The following is a 25504-nucleotide window of genomic DNA, read 5'->3' on the forward strand; positions in this document are numbered from 1 at the left end:
TGAGGGTCGAGGTCAAGATTACAGCCTTGGGACTCAGACCCTAATGCAGACCATCATGTGACCTTAGCCAGTCACCCCACTGTCTGAACCTCAGTTTCCTCATCTGTAAAATTAGAGTATTGGTCTCAGGTGCTAGTGTGGGACTGAGTGAGATCATGCATATAACAAGCTTAATACAGGGAGGAGCCCTTGGCAGTAATAAGCCTTAGCTGCTCTTATGATTATTTTTATTAGTTACTGCTACTCCAATGCCATGATCACAGTGGGCACCTCCCTGCCAGAAATGTGATCTCATTTCCTCTCGTTCAGCAATAGTGTCCATCCTTCCTAGAGGCCAGTGCTGGGTACGCAGTAGGTGTTCAATACGTGCTCTCTGCCTTTGTATTCAAAAGCAAGTAGTTGTTGAAGAAGTGGATGATCCCATGACCCAGGCAATCTTGCTGTCTCTCAGTTTCTGAGCTCAACCCATGGGTTCCTACAGTCACTCAGCAAGCTTCTGTTAGGTACCAGCTGTCTGTCAGGTGCACTGGGGACCCGGAGATGGATAGACAGTCCCCTGCCCTCGATGGAGTGAATGGTCAAGCCCCATGGATGGATCAGTGGACTCTGCCTGGAGAGTGGAGTCAGCATGGGGTTCACTGAGGAGGGGCCCTCTGAGCTGGGCCCTGCAGGCTGAATAGGAGTCTACCAGTCAGAGAAGCAAATGGAAGGGAACAGCTTGGGGTAAGGCATGACAGATTGTTCACAAGGCAGCTCTGAGTTGATTTTTAATTTTTTTAAACAGAAAATTTTGTCCCCATGGATGTCTCAGCATCCAGAAGATAACTCCAGCCAACCCAAGGGCAAACACATGCCTGCTGGAGTAGAGATGCCAGGAGCCAGAGAGGTCTCCTGCCCCGGGTCCCATCCAGTGTCCAAGACGTAGTACAAGCCAATGTGTGAGGGTCTCTTAGAAGCCATCTGGTCCGACCTCCTCATTTTAGAGATGGAGGAACTGAGGTCCAAAGAGGGACCAACTAAAGGTAGACCTCTAAGCCAGGAGGGCCCAAGGCCTAGACACCCGTCTCTAGGGGTGACCAGCCCTGGAGTTGCATGTTCTGTGCAGAATCCGGGGCCCCCAGGTTGACCCCTGAAGACATCGCTCTGCCGAACCCAGCTCAGGCCCCTGCATCTTTCTCACCTTCGCTTCTGCACTCGTGAAATGGGAGTGACCGTGGGTTCTTTGTGAGGCTACAAAGCATTATGACCACTCATATAACATGCTGTTCTGTCATCGCTCTCACTTTGTTTAGGGCGAGCCCTACTGGCAGAGTTCCCTGAGAGATGTAGTCATCTGGTGGCGTGGTATGGGTTCAGGGTTTCAGGGCCACCCTGCGGACAGCCTCAGGAATAGTGACGAGGTGTCTGCTGCAGGTTGGCCTTCTGTTCTGTTCTGGAGCCTTTAGGGGTACCCCCTCTGGCCACCCACCCCTCTCCCAAACTGGGAGACTGAGGTAGTCTCAAGATAGTAATAAAGCTCTTTGCCATGACCCTTGGCTCCCTAAGATCCCCTTCCAGACACTGTGTAGAGTCTTTTTTCCAAATATGTGCACTTCTGCACATCTCAGAACACCCCCTGCTCAGACATGTCCAGGAGGATTATGCACACCCTTGTGCAAACATGCACGTGCTCCCCCGTTCCCTGACACACCTGTACATGTATGCAGGATTGCACAGCCATGCACACACTCTTCCCTGGCACACGCACATCTCTGCATCCATGGTCATGAACTTTCAGTGGAGGAGAGAGCAGGGTTATTCTGTGTGAGTCACAGAACACCCATTAACTGTAAAACAATAAAAAATAGTTAGCAAAGAGAAAATTTCAACTCAGCCCAAAGAACTTAGTAACCACCAGTGTTGACATAGATTATCATGGAAAGAGGGAGTGAGTCCCCCGTCAAGGGAGGCATGCAAGCAAAAACAGGTGCTATGAAGAGGCTTGGGCATCACAGGGATTTTGACCTCTGAGGTCCTGTCTCGTCTCTGGATTCAAGTAAGCCTGGGGAATCAGGGCCTCTTCTGGATTTCCATCAAGCTTTAAAAATAACAATGCCCCTTTGGTGGTCTCTGCTCTGGGGAGGGGCTTCCTGGGATACCCCTGCAGTAACAGACATGGTGGACAAGGACCAGCTCCAAGCAGGCCTGATGTCATTGAGGTCTGTGTCAGCTACTAAAGAGGCATGTGCCGAAGCCTCCCAAACCTGGCATCCCTTTCATGTTGTACCTGACCCTGGAGAGGGAAAGAGAGGTGGTGGCTCTGGCCTTGTTGGTCAACTGTAGCAAGGAGTCTGGTTTAGCAGAAAGCCCTGATTTAGCAGGAGGTGTCAGGGACTGAAATAGATAGAGAGGCAGAGAGCGGGTGAGGTGGGCTGGAGAAAGAGCCCGTGACTTAGAGTTGTGCGAGGTCTGAGCGTAGGTTCTGACTGCATCTGAAACCGCAAGCCTAAACTCCTGGGTTACACCCCACAGAGAGCAGGCCCTAGTGGCAACATAACATGAGGCCTGGAATCTAGGTGACATCGGTCCCCCCTCCATGGGGTCACTGTACCCCTCCTCTTCAGGGAGACCCCCCAGAGCCATTGGGAGCCTCAGGAGAGAAAGGAAGGGCAGCCGTGGCTGGAGCAGGACCTTTGAGAGCAGAATAATGGTGATGAGGGGCTGAACCATGCCCCATGGAGGAGGAGGAGAGCAGACTGCGGGGCTGGGACGGCAGAGGGGGCAGAGGCTTTGGGGGCCGTTGTGGGAGATCTGCTGGATGTGATAACCCCAGGGTCCAAGGACTGGGGGCTCCTGGGGCCTTGGAAGCACTTTGGCTTTTGAGCTCTTAAATTTTCTGGCAGGACTTGAACTTCCTTGAGAAGCTGCAGGGGTCAGGCTGGGGTTCAGGGCTGGTTCTTAGCAAGGAATGGGAAGGGTGTATCTTCAGGGGGTCCCTTAGGCCTCCCTGGCCAGCTCTCAGGATTGGAGAATGGACTGGAACTCAAGGAAAACCCTGTCCCAGGATGAAGGGGAGACACATCCCGGAGCATCCCAGGAAGATGAAAGTTCTGGCAAAGGGCTTGAGCCTGAATCTAGCTCTGCTAGACCTACTCTGTGGCCCTGGGCCAGTACCTTCCACTCAGGGCCTCCAATTCCCCATCTAGAAATCACTGTCATTCCAGTTGATTCTGTGTCTCCTTCTGGCCAAGCTCTGGGCAACTCACATCAGCTTCCCAGCCCCACTGTGAGGGATAATTACGGTCTCCATTTTAGAGATGCGGCAGCTGAGGCCAGAGGGCTGCCTAGATTTACCCTCAGTGATGGCAGGTTGAGGGTTCTAACCCAGATCTTTCTGACTCAGCCTCAAAGGAGTTCTGACCCTGCTAGGATATGAGTCAAATGAAAAGTGGTTTAAGAATCCATAGAGGGAAGAGGAAGCTTCTGGGAGTGGAAGGAAATTCTCAAGAGAAGATGGCACTAGGGATTATGGATATGGGGCCAAGACACAAGGTAAAAGGCAACAGGCGAGGAAGAGCGAGTGTTCAGGTGGGAACCCCAGCCACGCAACGTGTGAAGGAGGAGCTGCTGGGGCAGCCATGAGGATGGGGAAAGAGAGGAGCCGGGCTCCGCACACCCGCCGTGGACTCTTTACATTCACTGTAGAGACAGAGCTAGGCAGCAGGTCCATGGCTCTGCACAGCTTCAGCAAGGCTGAAGTCCCCTGGGCCTGTGTCCCCCGGGAGGCTGCATTCGCATCTGTCCCTGTGCAGATGGCTGGTGAGCGCAGCTAGCAGCCCCTACCCCCACCCGCACCCCCTTCTGTCGCCGGGACTGGCTGCGCCGGGGAGCGTGGTGCGGCATTATTTTTAGAAGTGGCACCATCTGTTCAAGGTGCCGGGCGGATTCTGTTTGTCTCCGCAGTGGCCGGGACAGCCATGCCAAGTCAGGAGAAGAGCTGCCGAGCTGGCCGGCTGGGACGGTCACTAATCAGCAGGCTGGCCTGCTGGGTGCAGGAGCCAAAGAGATTCTGCGGGCCCAGGAGGTGTGGAATTCTGGGGTCTGGGGTCTGGGGTCTGGGGCTGCCAGTCGGGCAGCTCTGGGGCCAGGCCAGTCAACGCAGAGGACAGGCTCAGTGTGGGAGTGTCCTGTGCTCCCAGCACCCCCGCCTGGTCGCTGGGCCTGGGCCCGGGCCTGCCTCCTGACAGATTCTAAGTGTTCTGCCTTAACCTAATCCTTGTCCTCCAGCTTTGTGTGGAGAATGGAGAAGAGGTTGGGGGAGAACGGTGTGATGGCCAGACCACAAGGATCCTCTGTGGGAGGCAACACTGGGTGTGGCAGAAGGTGCGGGCCTGACCAGTGTGGTTCAGAAGGGCTGGGACATCTCCCTGCTAGACCCCAAGTGCTTCAGTGTGTCCCACTGCCTTAGCCACCACCCTCTTGGGCTTCTGAGTCATCGCAGGAGGGGCTTAGGCAGGGATTCTGATGGCAGATTGCCTGGGTTCAGATCCATCAGTTTATATGAACCTGGGCAACCTCCTTAACCTGGCAAAGCCTCCGTTTGCTTATCTGTGAAATGGGATGCTGGAGCAGCTGCTTCCTAAGATTCAGGAGCAGGTTTGCCAACTTACACCGCCTGGCTGCATTCAGCATCAGCTCTTCCTGCCACCCAGCTGACCAGTTTCCATTTTCCAAATGCAGACTGCATCCCAAGATCTGTTGTCCTCAGTGTGTCCTCACTATGTCCTCACTATGTCCTCATAGTGACATTGCTTTCTCAGTTGTGAAGCCAGCATTTGTGGAGGCCAGTCCTGTGCTGGGGGCTAGGGAGGCCCTGATCTCAATGAGTTCACCATCTAGTGGGGGAGGCAGGCTGGCAAAACCCACTCCAAGACTGAGGGTGGCGGGTATGAAGCCGAGGAATGAGCCACATGTGATGGGCCAGCAGTGGGAAGGGGGTTGAAATGCGTAGCAGAACAATTGGAGAGAACTTCACAGAGAAGTTGACACTAGGGCTGGCTGGGCCTTAGAGAGGAAGTTTTGATTAAAGGCAAAGTGGATGTAGACAATCTCAGACAGAGGCAACAGTGTCTGCAGAGGGTAGGAGGCAGGAGCATGCATTAGTTATTCAAGAAACACAGGAGTTCACTTACACCAGAGCCCAGGGAGGTGGGCTCCTGCCAGTCATGCAGGATCCTGGATGCAGCGGTCATGAATACGTATTTTTTTAAACAGGCACCAGTAGCCAGTGACAGGTTTTAATAAAGAGAGTGGCTCAAATCTGAGAGGTTTTAGAGTCAGACAGGTCCCAGTTCCCCTCCTGGCTCTACCGCTCCTTAGCTCTGTGACCTGGGCGCCATGTTATTCCACCTCTCTGAGTCTGTTTCCTCATCTGTAAAATAGGGAGAAGAATGCCTACGTCATGGGGTTATTGTGAGATAAGATGTTTTCAGAGCCTAACACAGCTCCTGACAAGTGGAAGACACTCAGTAAATGGAAGTCACTGTCAGCATCACTTTGGGGACAGTGAAGCGGGTGGGTAATAAGGAGCCTTTGAGTGGTTTTGGATGAGGAAACTGAACTAAATCAGCTCAGGATGGCAAGGAAGAGGATAAAGTCTGAGCTCTTACCCCACTGCTCCCTGGGTCTGGGCACCTGATTGAACCTAAGGAGGAAACAGAATCAAGGGTGACCCTGATAGTCCAACTCCGGGAATCTGTGAGGGTACATTGGATGTCATAACTGACACAGAGATCACAGAAAGATGAGGATTTGGGGGGGAAATCTAAGAGCCAGGAGGACCTTCAAAGGGGACATTTGGTAGTCACAGGAAGGTTGGTTCTAGAGCTTAGGAGAAAGGGCAGAGAAGAAATGTCAGTTGGGGAACCACTCATGTTAGGGTGCAAGTCGATGCCAGATGGGTGGCATTGCCAGCAAGGGCTGAGGCATTAAGAGGGTCAAGGACTGTGGGAAAAACCTACAGTTGGCCCAAAACAGAGAAGCCATTCAGACCTCTGGGCAAAACTGATCAGGGAAGCCATTGAAGAGTGGGAAGAAGGGAAGGGGGTCATCAGGCTTGGGCAAGGGTATGAAGACAGAAGGGCCCTGGAGCAGCTGGTGGGAGTCATTCCCAGAGGACACCTAGGGCCTGGTCTGGCAAAAAGTGGCATTTGGAAGAGCAGAGACAGGGAGCTGGAGGTGATTTTCAGCCATAGGCTGGGCTACAGGAGCAGGGCAGGATTCTGGAACCCAGAACCAGCAGAATGTTGGCTACAAGAGGAAGAAAGCTGAAGGAGGGGCTGGAAATGGAGCCCCAGAGATCTAGGGCAGTGGTTCTGCTTGTTTAAAATTCCCATCCCAACCACCAGAGATTGACTCATCTCTTCAGGCTTGGAGCTGGGGGATTCAACCAGCACCCAGGTGATGCCAACATGGGTGGCCCTTGGAGAGCCCCACTTTGAGCAGCCCTGCTCTGTGGTCCTGAGCTCCACCCAGAGAAGCCTTTATCAAGAGAGAAAGGAGAGGAAACCTTGGCCATGGAAGGCAGCTCCTGCTCTCAGTTCCTTCTCTCAGTTCCTCCTCTGGCTTCCTTGCCTTCTGATTCACCACCTTCAGGTTTGAGGCTGAGTCAGTGCCCTGACAGAGGTCACTAGCTTTCCACCAAGGAAACTCTGGGGGAGATAACCTGGGCTGGGGCATGGAAGGCAGTAAATGCACTGTCACCAAACCAGGGGCAGCTCTGCTTGAACCCAGAAGACTTACCACAGCAGTGAGATATTAAGTCTGAAAAACTCTTCCACATATACAAATACCCACCCCTGCCACTGCCTGCATCAGTCTGACTCCCCTCCTCCTTTGAATACAGGAGTTCTGTTTTTCTGCCTTTCCCCTCCTTCCATGTAATTCTATTTCCTGGCCTCTGTGTTCTGAGACCACATAGAATGACTTTTCCTAAGCCTAAGCTTCCTGCTTCTCTGATCTGAACCTCAAAGAACTCACTATTCAAAAGTAATCTCCCAACTTAAACTCATCCCTTGGCACCTCTGTGGGTGAATTTACCTTCCCCATTCCATGGAGAAAAGAATTTAATAAACTCAGCCCTACTGAGATACCACCACTTAAATATGGTCCCAGCAGGAACCAGAGGGTAAGGACCATGCACAATGCAAAAGAATGGATTACTAACAGTGGGACTTCTGGCATTGGTGACAGATGGCACTGATGGGCCAAGGTGGATCTTCCATGTATGCACATAAGTGGCCCCAAGTGACCTTTTGCCTTGTGTCATTTTGTTGGCTCAGGCCTGCTCATTGGAACACCCCCACTGCCTGACAACCTGGCTTTGAGGGGCAGCACCAAACATCTCAGGTCAGCTCCCCATGTCCATTCAAAGACCTAATGGAAAATGCCCTGTGCCCTGCCTACCCCATTCACACCCAGCTCCTCAGGCTTCCCCGCCCTGGGCCCCATCAGTCAGCACTGCTATCCTGGATAGCTCTAGGGGGCACTTATAGCTCTTTGCTCTACATCAGCACCATAGAACATGGACAGCTCCTTGGCACACGGTCCTTAAACCCACCCCAGATCCCCAGTCAGCACTGTGGCCTTGGACAGCTCCCAGTGGAGACAGTTCCCCAGTGCCTGCTTCTTTGTCCTCCCCAGGGGGACTGTCAGTCAGCACCACAATCCCATGGACAGGGCTCACTCGCAGCCTCTGCTAGTCAGCCTGCGGGGGAGAGAGAGGGGGCCTGTGGTTATCAGGTTCCCTGACCTCAGCTACCCAATCCCTCCCCAGCACCCACCTCCATCCATCCATCCACACTTCATCCCCAGAGACTGCTCCCTGGCCTCCACGGTCAGAGGTGAAGCCTGAGGACTCACCAAGAAGCCAGTGAACTGTTATGTATGGTCAGAGCCTGACACTGCAGAATCCTGTGCTTCATTATGGAAACCAGAAAAAAGGGAAGGAGCCTGGTCAGGTGGAAAGAGGGATGTGAGTGAGCCCTTAAGAGTATCTGTGTGCGTGTTTGAGAGCTGGCTCTGCCACGCCGCTAACCAAGGACCTTACACCGTCACTGCACTCTCTTTTTCTGTTTTCTCCTCTGTAATATGAGAGTGCAGTGGTACTTGTGTAATAGGGTTGTTGTGAAGGATTAAATGAGATAACAAACATAAAGTGCATAGAATGGGACTTGGCACATAGTAGGTATGATCCAAGTGTGCTGTTATTGTTTTTCGTCCTTCCTTCAGGCCCTTGCTTGTAATCCATGGGGACAAAGCTGGAGGTGAGAGAGAAGGAGGCAGATGAAGACAGGAAGGGACAGTGTCACTGTAGCCAATTAGGATCTGGAGGCTGGGGCATACAGGGAAGTCAATGCTTCTGTAGGGAGAGTTGGGCGAGGGGAGAGGTAAGACTGGGGAGGTGGCCAAGATATTTGGCTGAAACCAGAGAACACTGTCCAGAGCAACTGGTCCATCTTAGGCAGAGCCACTGTCCCCAGCCTTCTTACTGCATGTACCCTCTCTTGGAGGCCAAGGTGAAGTCTTTCCCAGCACTTTTCTGCCTCACCTAGGCTTTCTTGCCTCTACCTGTTGATGACTTTACTGTTTTTGCTTCATCAGAAAACTCTCACGGGATTTTTTTTTAAGGGAAGATTTCTAAACAAGAAGCACACAAAGGGTGCAAATCTTGGAAGGCAGACGCTGCCATGCAGAGGCCCAAGGTGAAGGCAGTGGCTGTGAAAGGCAGCAGGTGAATTCTCACCAGCTTGTGACCCCCAGGCTCTAAGGCATTTCTCCTTCCTTCGGCCTGCAGCCCAGCAGGACTTGGCTTGCGCCTAAGACGGTGTTCCTGCTGGAGGCCACAGGGCAGCAAGGAGGCTCAGGGAAGCATGTGTGTCCCAAGAAGCAAATATCAGGTGATGGGAGGGTCCTTGAGGATGCCGCTAAAATGTCCCTTTAACACTATCTGTCCAATCCCCCCACCTCACTTTATAGAAAAGAAAACTGAGGCACAGGGAAGAAAGCACTGGTCCAAGGCCACACTGTGAGCTGGTGAAAGGCAATGGACACAGAATAAGCACAGAGGCTTTTGACTCAAGCAGGCATATTTAAACTATGCCAGGTCCCATCTGTATGGCATTGGTTATCTGTGACTCTCTGAGCCCCAGCTTTCTTGCCTGTAAATTAGGGACAGTGATACCGCACAGCCCATGGAAGCAGGTGCTAAGCAATCCATATTAATGGTAATGGTCAAGCCCAGGTGGGGACCTAGCAGATCTGACTCCCAGGCAAATGCCATTTGGATTACATCCTCCCAAAATCTGAAGCAAAAGTTGTGCAGGAATCATTCAACTCAGTCTGCAGATCCTGACCGTGGAGGGTAGGGGGATGCTCTTTGTGACAAGTGAGCAGACCTTACTTAGATAGCAAGAAGAAGGGTCTGTGCACTTCCCTTGCTCTCCCCAGAATCCTAGTGCCTGGGGCAGCACCTGAGATGCAGCGTTTTAGGTTTATTGGGTAGGTGGATGGATGGATGGATGGATGAATGGGTATACGAGGCACCTAGAGGACCAGAAATGTGGGGGGTTTCCTCCCATCTAACATTGGAAACTCCTGTGGAGAACAGGGAGCAGTGGAGAGAGTTGACCCTGGTGGGCAGTCAAGGGCTGGACCTACTCTCCCTCAAGCCACGCAGGAGGGTGAGAATCTATGTGAGAAGCCCCGAGTCCCTAACAGCCCAGCCCAGCCCATGGTCCTGCTTCTGCCATCTGTGCCTTTGAGGCTGATGCGTGGCTGTTTCTGTGGGATTTTTGTTTTTTTTTCAGATTTTCCTTTTCTGGTTAACAGGATAGGAGTGTTCTAAAAATAGCACTAAACTCACTTCTGAGGTATTCATTTTCAATTCCCTTTACCCGTTCTCTCTCCTTGACTGTGAGAATTCAAAGCCGAGATTGTCATTGTCAGCTTTGATGCCACACACATACACACATCATGGGATTGCACACTCAGAGGCTGGCATGGGCAGACACATCTCTGGCTCCCTCACACTCACACACACTGATGCTGACAGACTCCAGTAGACCTGCAAGGCACACCTTGTCCTTCAGGCCACCCACACTGAACACATGTCTGCTGACACACCACAGGGACCCTCTGGCACAAAGACACTTACAGGCCCACCCCTACGCTGGCCTTTTCACACTCCTGACTCAGGTGTTCCCCTTACTACAGAGCAGCCATGCTGACCATCCACCATAACACACTCACATGCACATGGTTGCTGCAGAGCCTTCAGGCTCTGTCCTTCTCACACACATGCACACACACATTCACGTGCAAGGGAAGACATCCCCTCCTGCAGAGCAGGGCAGCTGAGGCAATGGCTGTGGCTCTCTGACTCTCTGGGTGATGCTGAGGGAGGAGCAGGTGTCCCTCTGCACCCTGTCGCCTGGCTGAGTTCACCAGTTCCCCTGGGTCAGCAGGAACTGAGGAGGAGGGCTCCTTCCTGTGGCTGGGGCTGGGCGCAAGTGGCGGGGGTGGCGGGGGAGGCTACAGAAAGGCCAGAATTTGCATCCAGGAGAGGAAAGAAAATGTCCTGCCTGAGGGAGTTCGTCAGGACCAGAGCAGAGGAGAGACTAACCTGTAGGCTGTGCCAATAAGCTGGGACCCTCCCCAGCCTTCCGGGCGGTGCGGGGGGCCTTGTGGGAATGGCATAGTCTACCTGAGTTCCATGTTACGGACAACGGCGTAGGGGACAGTCTGTTTCAGCAGAGGATAGAGGAAGGGGGTGAGTTAAGTTATCATCATGAGAACAGTCACCATTTAACAAGTCTTGGTCTCTGCCAGGAACTGGGCTAGGCTCTGTCTCAGTTAGTGCTCAGAAACCCAGTGAGAGAGGCTGCGGGGCTGGTGGCATTTGGGAGCAGGAGGCCAGGGCAGAGGGAGGGGTTAAGAGCTTCGCCCCAGTCACAGAGCCAGCAAGTGGCAGCATCAGGCCCCATCATCGGGGACCTCCAGATGGGGCCTTGTCCCCACATCTGTCACTGGTGCCAGGGACGCTTCAAAGGCTGACTTTATAAATACATATTAAGGTGGCATTTAAATTCAGCACATCTGAAAACAGAACGATTCGACAGCCAAAAGTTATTTTTAGCACATAATTCGTTTGCGCTGTCCCAGCTACCATCCTAGGATTTGAAAAGCTGTTAGTTTGGGGTTTGGGTTTATTTATTTTTTTAAATACTTCCTTCGAAAGATAGATTCCTTTTTTGTTACATTAACTCCAAAAAAAATTGCTCCTTTCCCTGCCAGCATCTCTCCTGGCAAAGACTTTTTATTAAGGTGCCCCTAACCTATTCTTGAGTCATTGAAATGTAGCAATCTAGAGTCATTTAAATGCTAATAAGATGAAACCGAAATGCATAAATCCAATATTGTCAGAATGTTCTCCTGGATTCCCAAGGGGCTGGTGCATCAGAGCCTGAAGGGACCCCAGAGAATACTAGTCCAATCTCTTGTGTTGGAAACTGAGGCCTGGGGAGGAAAGGGGCTTAGTCAAGGTCACACAGCAGGAGCTTGGAAAACATGGAGGGGCTTTTCAGTGGGCTGTGGCCCCAGTTGGCTGTGTGACCTCTAGTGTGTCACTCAACCTCTCTGGGCCCAGGACTAGCTATCAGCTCTGCCCAGGCCCATGTCTTAGCTTCGGTTGCTATCACAGAACACCATAGACTGGGTGGCTTAAACAGCAGAAATTTATTTCTCACAGTGCTGGAGGCTGGGAAGTCCAGGATCAAGGTATTGGCAGATTCAGTTCCTGGTGAGAGCCCACTTCCTGGCTTACCGTTGGCCACCTTCTCATTGGCCTCACGTGGCCAAGAAAGACCGTCTCTCTCATGTCTCTTTTTATAAGAACACTGGTCCCACTCATGAGAGCTGCACCCTCATGACCTAATTATCTCCCAGTACCATCAGACTGGGGATCAGGGCTTCAACATATGAATTTGGGACGGGGGACACATTGGGTCCACAGCAGCCTGTGTGCCCATTAACTAGGACGGCACTGACTGTCAGCACAGCACTGAGAGCTGGCTGCCAATGAACCTCATCGCAAGCTTGCAGGAGGTAGATGGGTAGGAGGGGACTTGGGGGAGTCACAGAAACCAGCACTGCAGAGTGCCTGCTGCAGGCCATGTGCCACACCGAGACCCACACACCAGGGTCTCAGTGGGTCCGTACAGCAGCCTGGAAGACCAGTGGGTCCGCTTCATTCTGCAGATGGGGCCTAGCAAGGTTAGGTGACTTCTCCAAAGTCACGTAGCACATTTAGTCTCTCAGCGTAGAATGATGGTTCATGTCACGTTTGTGCAAGGCAGCAAAGGTGTCGGAGTCTGGTGGGCTGTGGCTGAGGGGACAGCTGCCTGCCCTAGCCTCACGCTCATGCCTCATTATGACGAAGGGAAACCGGGAAGCGGAGGACAGGGGATGCATCTCAAAGAAAAAAATATACGTCCTGATTCTGATCTCTTTCTTGACACCTAGTAAACCTGTAAGGTAGGCGAGGTAGGAGTCTCCAGCCCATTTTACAGATGAGGGGCATGAGGTGCAGGACCTCTCTAAAGTCACACCTCCCATGGACGGATACCCCAAGGGCTGATCCAGGTATCCATTCATTCACCAGGCATTGATTGGCAGCCTTCTGGATGCCAGGCACTGTACTAGTAGAAAATAGACATGGCTACTGGCCACACAGAAACCCCGGCTTCTGGGAAGGGAGACAGCTAAGCGGGCCCAAGCACTCAAGTGTGAAGTGTGGTATAACACAGAGGTATCTGGGAGTCAGGAGCATTTACACAGCCCTGGGTGGCCAGGGAAGCCTTCCAAGGACGCTGAAGCTGAGCCGGACAGACCGTCGTCAGTGCAGTGAAGGCCCGGGTGGAGGCTGCTCTGTTAAAGATGTCAGGCGGTTCTGGAGGATTCAGGCAGCTGATGGATTCTACCCAAACTACCAGGTCTTCAGCTCTGTCAGTCTGTCCGAAGATCATTTTTATGGCGTCATTGAGTGCTTCTGTGCTGGTGAGCATCATGACCTCAAATCAGGCAAGTTCCACAGTTGGATCAAGTGAGCTCTGCAACCTTGAAGGACAAGCCAAGACACCCAGAACATGAGTGGCCTCATGCACACACCCGTGAGGTGCAGGAGCAGGGGGTGGGCGGGGTGGGGGCGACAAGCCACATCAGAGGAGGTCTCTGCAGTGGGAAATCTTAAAGAAGGAAATTTAACATCAATTACCTCCCCATGGAGTTCTGATTTTTAACCAATTTTCAACTGATTTTGTTCTCCCAGAGATTCATCCTTCCATTCATGTTCACATGGGTCTCTTCCTGTACATGTAACTACAGTCCACCCAACCTTTTACTAACAGACAGTTGTATATTTCAGTTTCTTTCACTCATCATTTGGTTTAAGTCTTGCTTAACCTGCAGGGGAAAAAATTCTCTGGGACTCCCTGTCGTGGCAAGCCCATCATGTTATAGAGGTCGTTCATTTAATTGTCTCTCTCCCCTCGCTGTCAGCTTTTGGAGGGCAGGGGTCATGTCTGGATTATTCAGTACCTGGCACAAAGTAGGTGCCCACAACACAATGAATGGATGGCTGGATGGATGATGGATGGCTGGATGGATGATGGATGGATGGATGGATGGATGGATGGATGGATGGATGGATGGGTGGATGAACAGATGGGTAGATGGATGGATAGATGGTTGAAGATCGTTGTTCCTCTTAACATAATAGTCATTAAAATCACCAGAAGTCCATTAACTCATGTCTCCTATTGTCATCGCAGATATAATTACTGCTAACTCTTCTCATAGCTCGTGCTGTCAGAGATGTAATTATCGGTGCCTATAAGCCACGCCGCAGGTAGCAAGGGGACAGACAGAAAACAGCACCTCGGGGCTACAGAGTCTCTTGTGGTTTGCAAAGCACTTTCATTCACATCTGGTACTTCCTTTAAGCATCCTAAGAACCCCGGGAGGGAGATTCACCTGGAAAGGCAGCAAAGCATCCTGATTAAGAGTATGTCTCTGGATCCAGACTGCCTGAGTTCAAATCCCAGCTCTGCCACTAGCTAACTCTGTGGCCTTGGACAAGTTACTGCACCTCTCTTGGCCTCAGTTTCTTCAGTTTCTATGGGAATACCAAGCCTGTCTCATAAAGTGGTTATATGGACTGGTCCTAATCACAGTAATGGGTGCTCACCAGGTGCTTGGCTTGGTCCTAAGTATTTGACACAAAATAATTCATCTAAGCCTCGTAATACCTGCAAGGCAGATAGCGTTACTCCCCCTCCCTTTTTTGAAGATAATGAAACCAAAGTTAATTTGCCTCCTATTCTGCTGAGAGGTGGCAGAACTTGAACCCAGAGACTGTGTCTTCTGAAGCCCCTCCAGCTAACCTCCGCAGCATCTCTGCACACAGGCCTGCCTGGTCCTGCCGCACCTGCTCCTCTCACAGATATACCATTAGGGGTCAAAGTTCATGGGCTCTGGCCCGATGATCAAGGACCATCCCACACTTTCCTTGGTGTCTCGTGTCTCTTGCTCGTGTCTCTGCTTGAGGCATCAGGTCCATTTTAAATTCTACTCTATACAATAGCGGTTGGTCCCAGTGTGAAAATACGGCTTCCTGCTGCGTCCTTGATTGAAAGTGCCCTCCTGTGTGGCATGACGGGCTTCTTCTGTGGCTCCAGCACCCCCGACCCGAGCTGGGAAGCCCCGTACCCCAGGTGGAAACACGCTGGATTTTAATAGGGTTCATAATTAGTTCCCAGTAAACTGGGAGGTCGTAGGGGGACCGGGGAGAATGACTATTATTTTACAGACGAGGAAACTGAGCTTCGGAAAAGTGAAGGGACTTGCCCAGGGTCCCACAGCCAGGATTTGGGATCGCTCAAATTTGAACCCGGATCACTCTGGTTCCAGGCCCTGTGTTGTTCACTGCCCTCAGGCACAGTCCTCCCACCAGCCTCTGCTCTTCGAAGACAAAGGAGGGAGCGCCCCCTAGTGGGAGGGGAAAGAGCGATAGGCTGGGAGTCAGGAGACCAGCCCATCTCCACTCTTGCTCTGGGCAAGTTCCTTTCCCTCTCTGAGCTTCATGTTCCTCACTGGGAAAACGAGGTTAATCGTAAATTATCTCCAGCTCTAAAATTCTGTGCAAGAGGGAAAGATTGTGTAGGAGAGAGATGGGGAAGGGGAGAGGGGACAGAGGAGGAGATGAGGCTGGAGCGGGGGGTCAGTCCCATCTTCCTGCCCGACCCCCCTGTTCCCTCTCACTGTCCTGGACCTAGGATGGCCAGCTGTCCGCGGCTGCTGGGCGGGGCCAGTCCCCGTGCCAGACCCAGCCGAGCTCAGCAGAGGCCCTTTGTCACCCAACGCTTGCCGGGACTTGGCCACCGGTGTTGGGTATCTGGGTGGATTGGGTTTTCTCCTGGCAGCCCCACAGATACCACACTCCTGCAAGGGAGGCCGGGCGGGCAGGGAGAAACCGGTGCTCCCTCCTCCTCCCAGGCTCCCGAGGAACGTGGCAGCCGCTGTCCGTGGTGCTGGACCCAGGTGAGGGCTCTGTGACCCCCAGCATGCTAAGGGCCAGTGACGTCCTGGTGAATATTCTGAGCTGGATCCTCTGGCCAGGCCGAGGGCCTTGATTAATGTGGTTGCAAGCTGCGGGCAGAGGTGGACTGCTTTCTCCATCCCTATATTTATGAGACCCAAGTGGGAGAACAGTGGGTATCAGCAGATGTAGGAAACGTGGACAGGGAAAGCATCTCTGCCCAGAACCTGGGAGTAATGTACTTGGGGGGAGGGGAGTATGCCCCAGATTGTGTGCTCATGGCATGTGTGTAAACAGGGCTGTGAGCATGGGTGTTTTTGAGGGGGTGAGGTGGGCATGTTAAGATGATGCCTTTAAATGTGAACTACATGTGACAGTGTGCATGGTGGGGACGGGGTGTCCACCAGGTGTGTGTGAAGGGACCCACGAGTTGGTGTATGTGTGGCAGTGGTGTAGGCCTTAAAAGTAGGTTAGGTATTGCACCCTGAGCTGTGTGTGCACACCAGGGCTCGTGTCAAGAAGTCAGTGTGTTCCATAATGCAGTGGACGATTAGGTGGTTAGCATGTGTCATGATGGTGCAGCAGGCTGTGCCTGGAGGGTGGTGTATCATGGTGTGTCCCGTGGGTGTCAGGACATTTGGGTTTACACTGTGTGCCAGTGGATGAGGATGTATTGTGTGTGTGTGTGTGTAGTGGGTGTTGCTTGGGGTGGTGTGTGTTTGTGTAGCACCTGCAGGCTGGGCCTTCCTGCGTCCCTGTCCCATGAGGCCTCCAGCTCCTGACCCTCGTCACCACTCTGTGCTTGCCCCCACAGGAGCCACCGCCCCTGACCATGTAGATGCCAGCTCTGGGGAGCAGCATGGGCCCCACTGAATGGAGACTCCTGGGTCTACAGCCCTGAGCCCCTCCGGCCCCTGGACCTCGCCCCACGCCCGGGGACACCCCTTGGAGCCCAGCACCACTGTCGCCAGCCCACCTCAGCCACCCCCGGGGGTCAGCCACCAGGAGCCACAGCCGTCCAGTGAGGTTGTGCTGAGGACAGCCACACAGAGCCATCGCCTGACAGCCTCTTGTCCACTGGTGACCCTCGGGCACACCCCGAGCAGGGACTGCAGCAAACATGGGTGACATGACCAACAGCGACTTTTACTCCAAAAACCAAAGAAATGAGTCGAGCCATGGGGGCGAGTTTGGGTGCACAATGGAGGAGCTGCGCTCCCTCATGGAGCTGCGGGGCACGGAGGCCGTGGTCAAAATCAAGGAGACCTATGGGGACACTGACGCCATCTGCCGGCGCCTCAAAACCTCATCTGTCGAAGGTAGGTGCAGGAGGCTCAAACAGGGTTTGGATGCAGAGGTCAGTCAGCTCCTGGTCTCCCTTCGCCAGGCACCAGGAATCCCCTCGTCTGAGCTCGAGCGTGGAACCAATGCAGCTAATTCCAGCCCCCTGACCCCTGCTGCTGGGCCAGGTCCTGTCTGACTCAAATCTAGGCTCTGATTGGGGTTGCTGGGTCTCTGGGGTGGCTGTAGAGCTGCTAGGAAGACAGAGCAGGTGGGCAGATGGGCCGTCACGGGAGAGGCGACAGATACCCATGTGTGTCTTGTGCTGGAGATGGGTGTGGGGCTTTCTTACACCTGTAGGCCTGGGATCCCCACAGAGGGGACGTTTCAGGTTCCTGGGGGCTCCTCTGGAGGGGACCAAAGCCAGGTCATCTGCTCCAAGGCAGAAAAGAAAGAAACCAGCCCAGTTTGGGCACCAGATTTTGGGTCCACATCCCCATGGTTACCTTCCCCTCACCGTGAAGGAGAAGAGTTCCCTGCATAAACCCCAAAGGCATGGGTATGAGTCACTCCCAGTCCTGCAACTTTGTGCAAAGAGGCTGCACTGGGCCTCAATTTCTTCCTCTGGAAAATGGGGTCAATGCCTACCTCACAGTGCCTAGTAGAAGCCTGAGCATTCAGTAGGTGCTCAATATGTGGCAGCCATTATTATTCTAAAGGGAATGGGTGACAATTCCTCCCCCAGGTATAGACCACAACCTGGGAGGCAGGCAGCATCTGAAGTCTAATCCGCACTGACAGATAAGAAATCTGAGGCCAGGGAGCCCTCCCACACCACCTGCTAACTCCAGTCCCTGTGCCCGGGACCCCGCTGGGCATTAGCCCTGAGCACATTCCTGCGGTGGCTGCTTGTGGAGCTGCTCAGGGGGCCAGGCGGTCCATCTAGTGGTTGCTGTGCGGATGCCCGCTACACCCGGTGCCCCACCCGGTGTGGGGCCCTCCTCTCCTGGGTCAGGCTGGTCCTTCTTCCCAGATTGGCCGCTGTCTCTGATGTTTTGCCCACATGCTGAGTCTGGGCCAAAGTTTAGAAACACCTTTTTCTTTCTTGGTGGTGTTGGTTTTGTTTGGTTGGGGGAGGGTGGAGAGAGAGGAAGCATCCTTTCTTCCCTGTGTGATTCTAGCTCAGGGCTTGAGAAGAGCCATGTGTGACCCTTGGAGTGGGCTTGGCCTGGGCACTCCTGGGCCCCAGCTTCATGTGGCAGAACGGCCCACGCTCACCTCCACCATCAGGTTGGTATACCTGGCCTGCTGGGTGGCAGAGTTGTCCCAGTGGTCTTTGCCTTTTGAATGGGACCAGGAGATTCTCTTGAGTCAGGAATTCTTAAGTGTCTTTGGACCTCAGACTCTGTGGAGGCTCCCCAGAAAAACAGCCAACAACATGCAACAGAGTGGCCCACAGCATACCCACACTGTAAGCAGGTTCACAGAGCCCCTTGAAGCCAGACCTTGGACCCCAGGTTACGAAATCTGCCCTCCCCTCCAGCCTCTCAAGTTCTTGGACCTGGGAAATTGAGCAGCTCTCAGCCAAGTTCCAGCGCTGCCACTACCAGTTGGTTCATTGTGTCCCCCATCTGTACTGCTGGGGACAGCGTGTGTGTGTGCCTGAGGGCAGGAATCCCATGCTGCTCCTCTGTGAGCATCCAGCACCCTGCCTGGGGCCTGGCACAGAGCCTGGATAACTGCCCTGTGAAACCCGGAGCTGTGGTCACTGAGTCCCCAGCCCGTAGGGAGCAGCTCTCAGATGGCTAAGCAGCCAAAACAGCGGATAATCCAGACCGAGTGCAGCAAGGGCCCCAGGGATCCGGAGAAGGGAGACAGGTGGGCAGGGAAAGTCAGGGAAGGCTTCCTGGAGGAGAAGGAGGTGTTTGAACTTGGCTGTGGAGGAAAGAGAAGGCAAAGCATGTGACGTGGCACAGAACAGAATTTCTTAGAAGCAATTCCCAGATGACTGGTGTGCTGCAAGAAGTTAGGCATTAATTGTAAAAGAAGGGAGACTTCTCATCTATAAAATGGAAAAGATAGTAACAGCTTTGACTGTTGCTCTGCTGCCTCTCAGCTGTGTGCCTTTGAGGCTTTTGTCTGATTTCTCTGGGCCTTGGCTTCCTAATATTTCATCAAATGAGGTCTCTGCTGGGAAAGGTCCCTGAGAAGGAGGAAAGCCCGTGGCAGGATTCACCGGAGCCCCTGCTGCACTGATCCCCACATGGATCTCCCAGGTGCAGGTGGAGCTGGACGAGGTTTGGGGAAGGACAGAGGAGCCTAATGCTACAGACCCCAGACTTGGACGACTTGGCTTCAAATTCCAGCTCTGCCATTTAACAGCTGTGGGATTCTGGGCAAGTTACTCAGCCTCTCTGCACCTTAGTTTCCTCGCCTGTAAAACAGGATAATAGTAGTGCTACCTCATAGGGTTGTGGCAAGGATAAAGTGAAGTAGCTTAGCGCAACGCCTACAGGGCACGCGGATAGCCCTGTGTGTTAGGATTCAGCCCCAGAGCTACACACCTCCGTTTCCCCATCAGTAAAATGGGTTTTGAACACTGAGTGGATCAGGCCAAGTGCCCAGCATGTGGTCATCAAGCAGTGTCCACACTTGTTTCCCGTGTGATTATCGCTACTCTGGAAGCAGCAATCACATTTTCCAGAATGGGTGGAATCAGACTCTTCCAGGACACTGATCGGCATCATGGTGGTGCTACACGTTTTACTAGGCTGTTCTGCATTTTAATCACCCGTGTCCCAGGAAGCAGGTGTTGGTACCCATTTCACAGACAGGAAGCATGAGGGCTCAATGTCACCACCATAGCTCACATCAGAGACTCTGAATACAGCTCCGTCCAACACCACGGCCAGGTGTACCCTCAGCCCCGAGCCACTTCGTGCCCTGAAACAGTTCTGTGAAGATGCCCTCTGTCTGCCGAGAGCCTGAGGAAGGTGGGGCCACCAGGGAACTTACCTTTTTCTCTCTCCTGCTCAGCATTTGTCCCACCCTGTTTGGCCCTCTTCTGACTTAGAGAAATGTCTAGCCTCCAGCCCCAGCCCCCAGCTTAAAAGCCACGTGGTCTGGGGCTGTGCCCACTCTAGACAGGGGCTCAAGTTGGCCCTTCCCGACACCCCCAGTCTTCACCTGCTGACGGGACCAGGGAGCAGCCTGAGTCAGCCCCAGGAGGCTGCCCCGGGCCCCGCATAAATTAGCCTTCCCGTTCACATCCAGCTAGTTTTAGGCAAAAGGATCTCCCCAAATGATAGAGGGGGTTTGAAGCCATAGAAGGGAGCTCCCACTCAGGGCACAGGCTGCCCACACAGGCCATGAGCTCAGCTCCCACGGCCTGGCAGTGTTGGACCTCCCACCCAGTCAGGTGGCCTCTGCCCCGTCCTGAACACGAGTCCTTCCTCTCCCACTGCCAGTTCTGTTCCATCCTGGTAATGCCCTTCCCTTTGCGCCCCCTACTGCCCTCTGCCTTCCACACCCATCCAGCCTAGGGCAGTGGAGTCCCTGAGATGCAGGTTTGAATCCTGACTGGATTTGAATCCTACTGTTCAAGGAACACTGGAGGGCTGGGGTTCAATGAATCCTCTCTGAACCTCAGTTGTCCTATCTGTGAAATGGGGTTAACAACATTACCTACATCACACTAAGTTGTGCGGATTAAATCAGACCATCCAGATGAAGGGCTCAGTGTGGCGTGTGGCAGCCCCTAGACACTTACAAAATGATGTTCATCATCTTGTTATTATTATTATACTCAAATATCTGTTTTAAAAAAAAAAAAACATGCTCGGTGGGGAGTGTAATGGCTCAGTGGTGGAGCGCATGCTTAGCATGCACGAGGCCCTGGGTTCAATCCCCAGTGCCTCCATTAAAAAAAAAAAAAGAAAACTCTGGCCCCATCCTTGTGCAAGAATTAGGCAATGAAATAAGACAGTGCCCAATAAGAGTCAATGTGCTATCCAAGGAGGCTTTGCAGGGAGGGTGGCTTTGCATTGAATCTGGAAAAATGGGTCGTGGAAGTGGGGGTGGCCTGTGAGCCCTGAAGCAGGAGCTGTTTGTCATTCTCCACTGTGTCCCCAAAACCTGCCATAGTGCCTAGGGGCTCAAAAATACTGGCAGAACGAAGGGAAGGAGGGAGAAGAGGCAGAGGCGGCTCTGTGCCCCTCTTCGTGTGGAATGGAAAGCGGCAGCCTTGGGACAGGATGCAGGACACCCTGTGTCACCCACGGAACACTGGGCTTCTGTTCCAGGAGCCTGGAGCTGCACTGTCCTGAGCGGCTCGTCCCTTGTGGCTCCTGTCCTTCCCGTCCTGACCCCGCACTGCCAGCTGTCAGCAGCGGGTCCCGAGAGGTCCTGTCGGGTGCTCCCTGCACTGCATATTTCATGGTGGGGGACAAAGGGGACAAAGAAGACAGGGCAGCAGCAGGGTGGGGTGGGAACTGGATACATCGGCGTGTTGTGAAACGTAACCTCCAGTTAATTTTGTATGACTCCTACAGCCTGCCCAGTGGACAGGCGGAGCAGACCGGCTGCTGGTGGACAGGGGAGCAGATCGTGGGGGATGCTGCCCCGTGTGGCAGGAACACGGCAATAAACAAGACACCCCACGGACCAGCAGGGCCCCTGCCACGCACAGAGCCACCACCGGCTGGGCACGGGGAAGGGCCTGAAGGCAGTGGGGGGGGTCTCCTGTTTGTCACTGTGACGCTGTTTCTCCTTGTGCTCCGTCTCCCCTAGGATCTCCAGGGCCCTAAGGAGTCGACAGGGAAACAGGCAGCCACACATGCAGCGCAGTGTCCCAGGTGGGGTGCATCTGGGGCCACTCGGACACAGGGTCCACATGGGGAATTCAACACCTGACCAGAGATGAGCATGAATGCCTCCCCCTGGGTCTTCGTGTGATGCATAGGCTCCGTTTTAAGGCCCAGGACTGTCAGGCGCGAGGCCTGGAGGAGCAAAGCTCATCAAAGGATTCAAGAGGCTGAGGAATCCTAGCCACCTTCTCAAATACTGTGCGGGGTGGAGGAGGGGCAGGCATGAAGCCTAGGGAGGTGCTCTGGCCTCACCTCTGTCAGTGAGTAGGCCCATGACCCCAGGCAAGATACTCAGACTCTCACGACCTCAGTTTTCTCACCTGTAAGATGGAAATTGCGCTATTTCACTCTCTGCCATTTGAGGTAGTGAGTTGAAAGTGCTTTGAAGGTTTTCTACCAAAGAATCATCACCTCCCAGTATTTACTGAGTATTTCTATACTGGGTTTTATCTGATAGAAGACCATCTCAAACTGGCTTATGTGAAAGAAAGGGATTTTCTGGCTTGTGCAGCTGAAAAGTCCAGGGATTGTTCGTGCCTCAGGCATGGCTGGATCCAGGACCTCCCATACTGAGGAGGCTTTGTCTGTCCCTCTCCTGCTGTCTTCTGCCTCTACTGTCCTCTGTGTTGGCTTCACTCGCAGGCAGGCAAAGGCACCTCTTTTTCAGGGTCCCCCCCTTAAGTATCAGAACCGAATCTCACTGGGTCACCTGGGATTGAACCAACCCCTGTGGCTGGAGGATGTAATAGACTGAAGTCAGACACCGAGGGGTGTAGGTCAGTCTCCCAGGTCACATGGGGATTGGGGGAAGGAAGGGGAATGGACGTACAAACCACACCTGCTTGTGGGTCTGCGGCATGGAGGCCCTTACTGTGTGTGGCGGAGATGTGGGGGAAGGGCAGGCACGCACCATGCCCTTGACGATGGGGAGAATGGTTAGAATTCAGGAGGCAGCCAAGTAGTGAGGACAGGATTCAGGAGCATCAAATACGGAGTGATATTGATGGAGCCAAACCACCACACTGCTAATAATTACACCAGGGAAACAGGCAGAAGCTGGGCACGTCCAGCCAGGTCAAGGAGGTCTACGACTAGTGTCCCAGCAGTGAGGGGGCCAACTCTGTGTCATGGTCAAATCCTGGCTCCATGCTTATCCAGCTGTGGAACCTTGGGCCCATCATCTAACCCCTCTGTGCCTTAGTTTCCTCATCTGTGACTTGGGATGATAGCAGTGCCTCTCAGAGGGCAGAGTCAAGTGCTGAGGGCCTGGCACATGGCAGGTGCTGTCTCAGTGTCAGCTGGGGACTCTGTGGCTTTAAGGGACAAGTTGGGTTTTAAATTAGTGGAGAAGAGAGAGGCAGTTTATCTGGGCAGCTAAGGGGCTTAAGCAACACGTGTGAGTCTATGGGTTTTTAAAAAATGAGCCTGTGTTTGATTTGCAGTGCTTCTGTGGCCTTCCCCAACCCCCAACACCACCAGGGAAAATAAATCCCTGAGAAGCGCAGCTTTCTGTGAAAGGCCAATGAGTCACGTGTGGACAGTTTCCAGAATACCACCGCACAGCTTTCTGAATCATCAATATAAACCCACGTGTTGATTAATAACGTGCTCGCCGTCTTCCTAGGCCGGGGCAGCAGAGCTGTGCTAGGCAGACAGTTCTGCAGGCCTGGGGGAGGCAGGGAGAGCGCAGAACAGTTAGAGAAAGGGCCCGGAGGGCTCCCAGGTAGGCTCCAGTGGGACGGAGGGACCACACGTTCCTTGAGCGGTGCTGCTTGACCTGACCGGTGCTTCATTATCACTCACCCAGAGGGGGCATGGAGGGTATGCATGGTGGCGGGAGCATCTCAGCTGGGCCTCTCACTAAGCAGACCCGCTATCCAAAAAGCCTGCATCCCAAAGCCACCTAATGGCTGAATTTACTATGTGCAGACTCATCAGGGTCAGGCCCTGCCAACGAGTTCTTCCATGGGGTCCTCACGGCAGCCCTGTGTGCAGGAAACCAAGGCTTGGAGAGAAAGGTGCCCCTGATTCTTCCTCTGAAGGCACCTTCACTTTGCAGAGTGAATATACTCTAAACATTAAGTGCCTACTGTGTGCTTAGAAAGGAGAAGAAATGGGAAGGGCCTTGACTTGGAGTTCCAGCTCCACCATTGGGGCCCTTGGGCAACTCCCTCCCTCCCTCCCTCTGAGCCACAGTTTCCTCTTCTGTAAATGGTATGATGAAAATACCCACCTCCCAGAATCAGTGGATACAGGTGTTCGGTGATTCCCCCTACTTCTGTCATGTCAAGCCGAGGTATAAGCTGACACACATTCATGTGCTGAACAAATGTGTGTTGTGCACCTACTGTATGCATGTGTGGACCACATTGCTCTCTGGGGTCCGTGCTCTCCTCAGGCAGGGTATGTGTGTGTGTGTATGTGTGTGTGTGTGATGTGGCTATACAGGGAACAGATGGGAAGCCAGGATGGGGCAGCCTTCTAGGACATTCCCTCTTGGGTCCAGGGATGGAGGAGCCCCTTCCTGACCCCCTTCTGCTCCGGAGCTCCCTAAAGATTCCCGGGAAAGGGAGGTGGAGAGCTGAGTTGTAAAGTACCTCTGCCCTGAAGACAGAGCCGGTGCTGCTGTGGTTGGGCTTCCAGCTGGGATCCCAGCTCCAGCTGTGGCTCTAGTTGCAGCTGGGATCCCAGCTCCAGCTGTGGTGCCAGGTACAGCTGTGACCCCAGAGACTCATTAACACGTATCGAGTGCTCACAGAGGGCCAGCCTCTGTGCGGAGGCTCCATGGCGTTTCCTTGTTTAATCTGCACAAACACCTGGGAACCAGGAGCTGTCTGTATCCCCAGATTTCTGATGAGGAAGTCAAGGCTCAGGGCACCACCGCAAGGGCTGGTACCCAGACAGGCTGGCTCCCGAACGTGCTCACACAACCTCCTATCTACTGCCTCCTGTTGACAAAAAAAAAAACAAAAAACAAAAAAAACAAAAAACTCTACAGCAGGACGGAATGTGCTTACAGGCAAAGGACAGGGCAGTCCCGGCTGGACTTAAGACAGAGTTGGGAGACGCTTCCTCTGAGGAGTTGTGCACGCAGCTGTGGGGAAGAGAGCTTCTTAATGAGGGAAGCGGCCTGAGCAAAGGCCCTGGGGTGAGAGCTGGGATGTGCCTGGGGAAAAGTGAGGGGTTCATTGTGCCTGGAGCCCAGGATGTATCTCAAAGGACAGAGGACTCCAGCCCACAGACTATGGACTGATTTTTGTAGCCTGGGTTTTAGCTGGTTTGTCAGGCAGTGTGTGCGGGCTGTGAGCCTGAGTGACTGTGTTTGCATTTGTTTATGCTGTGCTGTCCACATGAGTGTGAAATGGGCCATGAGCTCCATGAGGGCGAGGCCTGGGCAAGGCTCCTCTCCAGGGGCCTGGGGAGCCAACGAGCTTGATGAAGGCAGGGACACTGGTTTGGGGAAGGTGGTTCTCATATTGGGTTCCCTGGGGTTCCACAGAGGTGCCCCAGGGGACAGGGAGATGCTGAATAGGTGGGGCACTGCCTTTCCTGCCCCACTGTGTACCAGAGCAACTCCTTTTTTTTTTTTTATCTGTTTTGCATGGTGAAGAATGCGGTGAAATTTTAAAAAAACAGAGAGTCTCTTTAAAAATTTGAAAATCTCAAACACTACAGAAAGGTACTAAACTATAGTGTCTAAAACTCAAGTTCTGTAAATTCTCAGTGC

At 53.2% G+C, this 25504-nt stretch overlaps 1 protein-coding gene across 5 annotated transcripts in view; it reads left to right on the top strand.

The window, feature by feature from the left end:
* ATP2B2 (ATPase plasma membrane Ca2+ transporting 2) overlaps window positions 1-25504 on the top strand; it is a 330499-nt gene that overhangs the window by 206896 nt on the left and 98099 nt on the right. For all 5 annotated transcript variants that reach the window (XM_074344350.1, XM_074344347.1, XM_074344349.1 and 2 more), the window contains one exon: window positions 16446-16950. In XM_074344350.1, the coding sequence (XP_074200451.1) occupies window positions 16752-16950 (199 nt within the window). In that variant the 5' untranslated portion in view covers window positions 16446-16751. The remainder of the gene's footprint in view (window positions 1-16445; window positions 16951-25504) is intronic.

The sequence above is a fragment of the Camelus bactrianus genome, chromosome 17 (genome assembly GCF_048773025.1).
Source record: "Camelus bactrianus isolate YW-2024 breed Bactrian camel chromosome 17, ASM4877302v1, whole genome shotgun sequence".
Classification (NCBI taxonomy): domain Eukaryota; kingdom Metazoa; phylum Chordata; class Mammalia; order Artiodactyla; family Camelidae; genus Camelus; species Camelus bactrianus.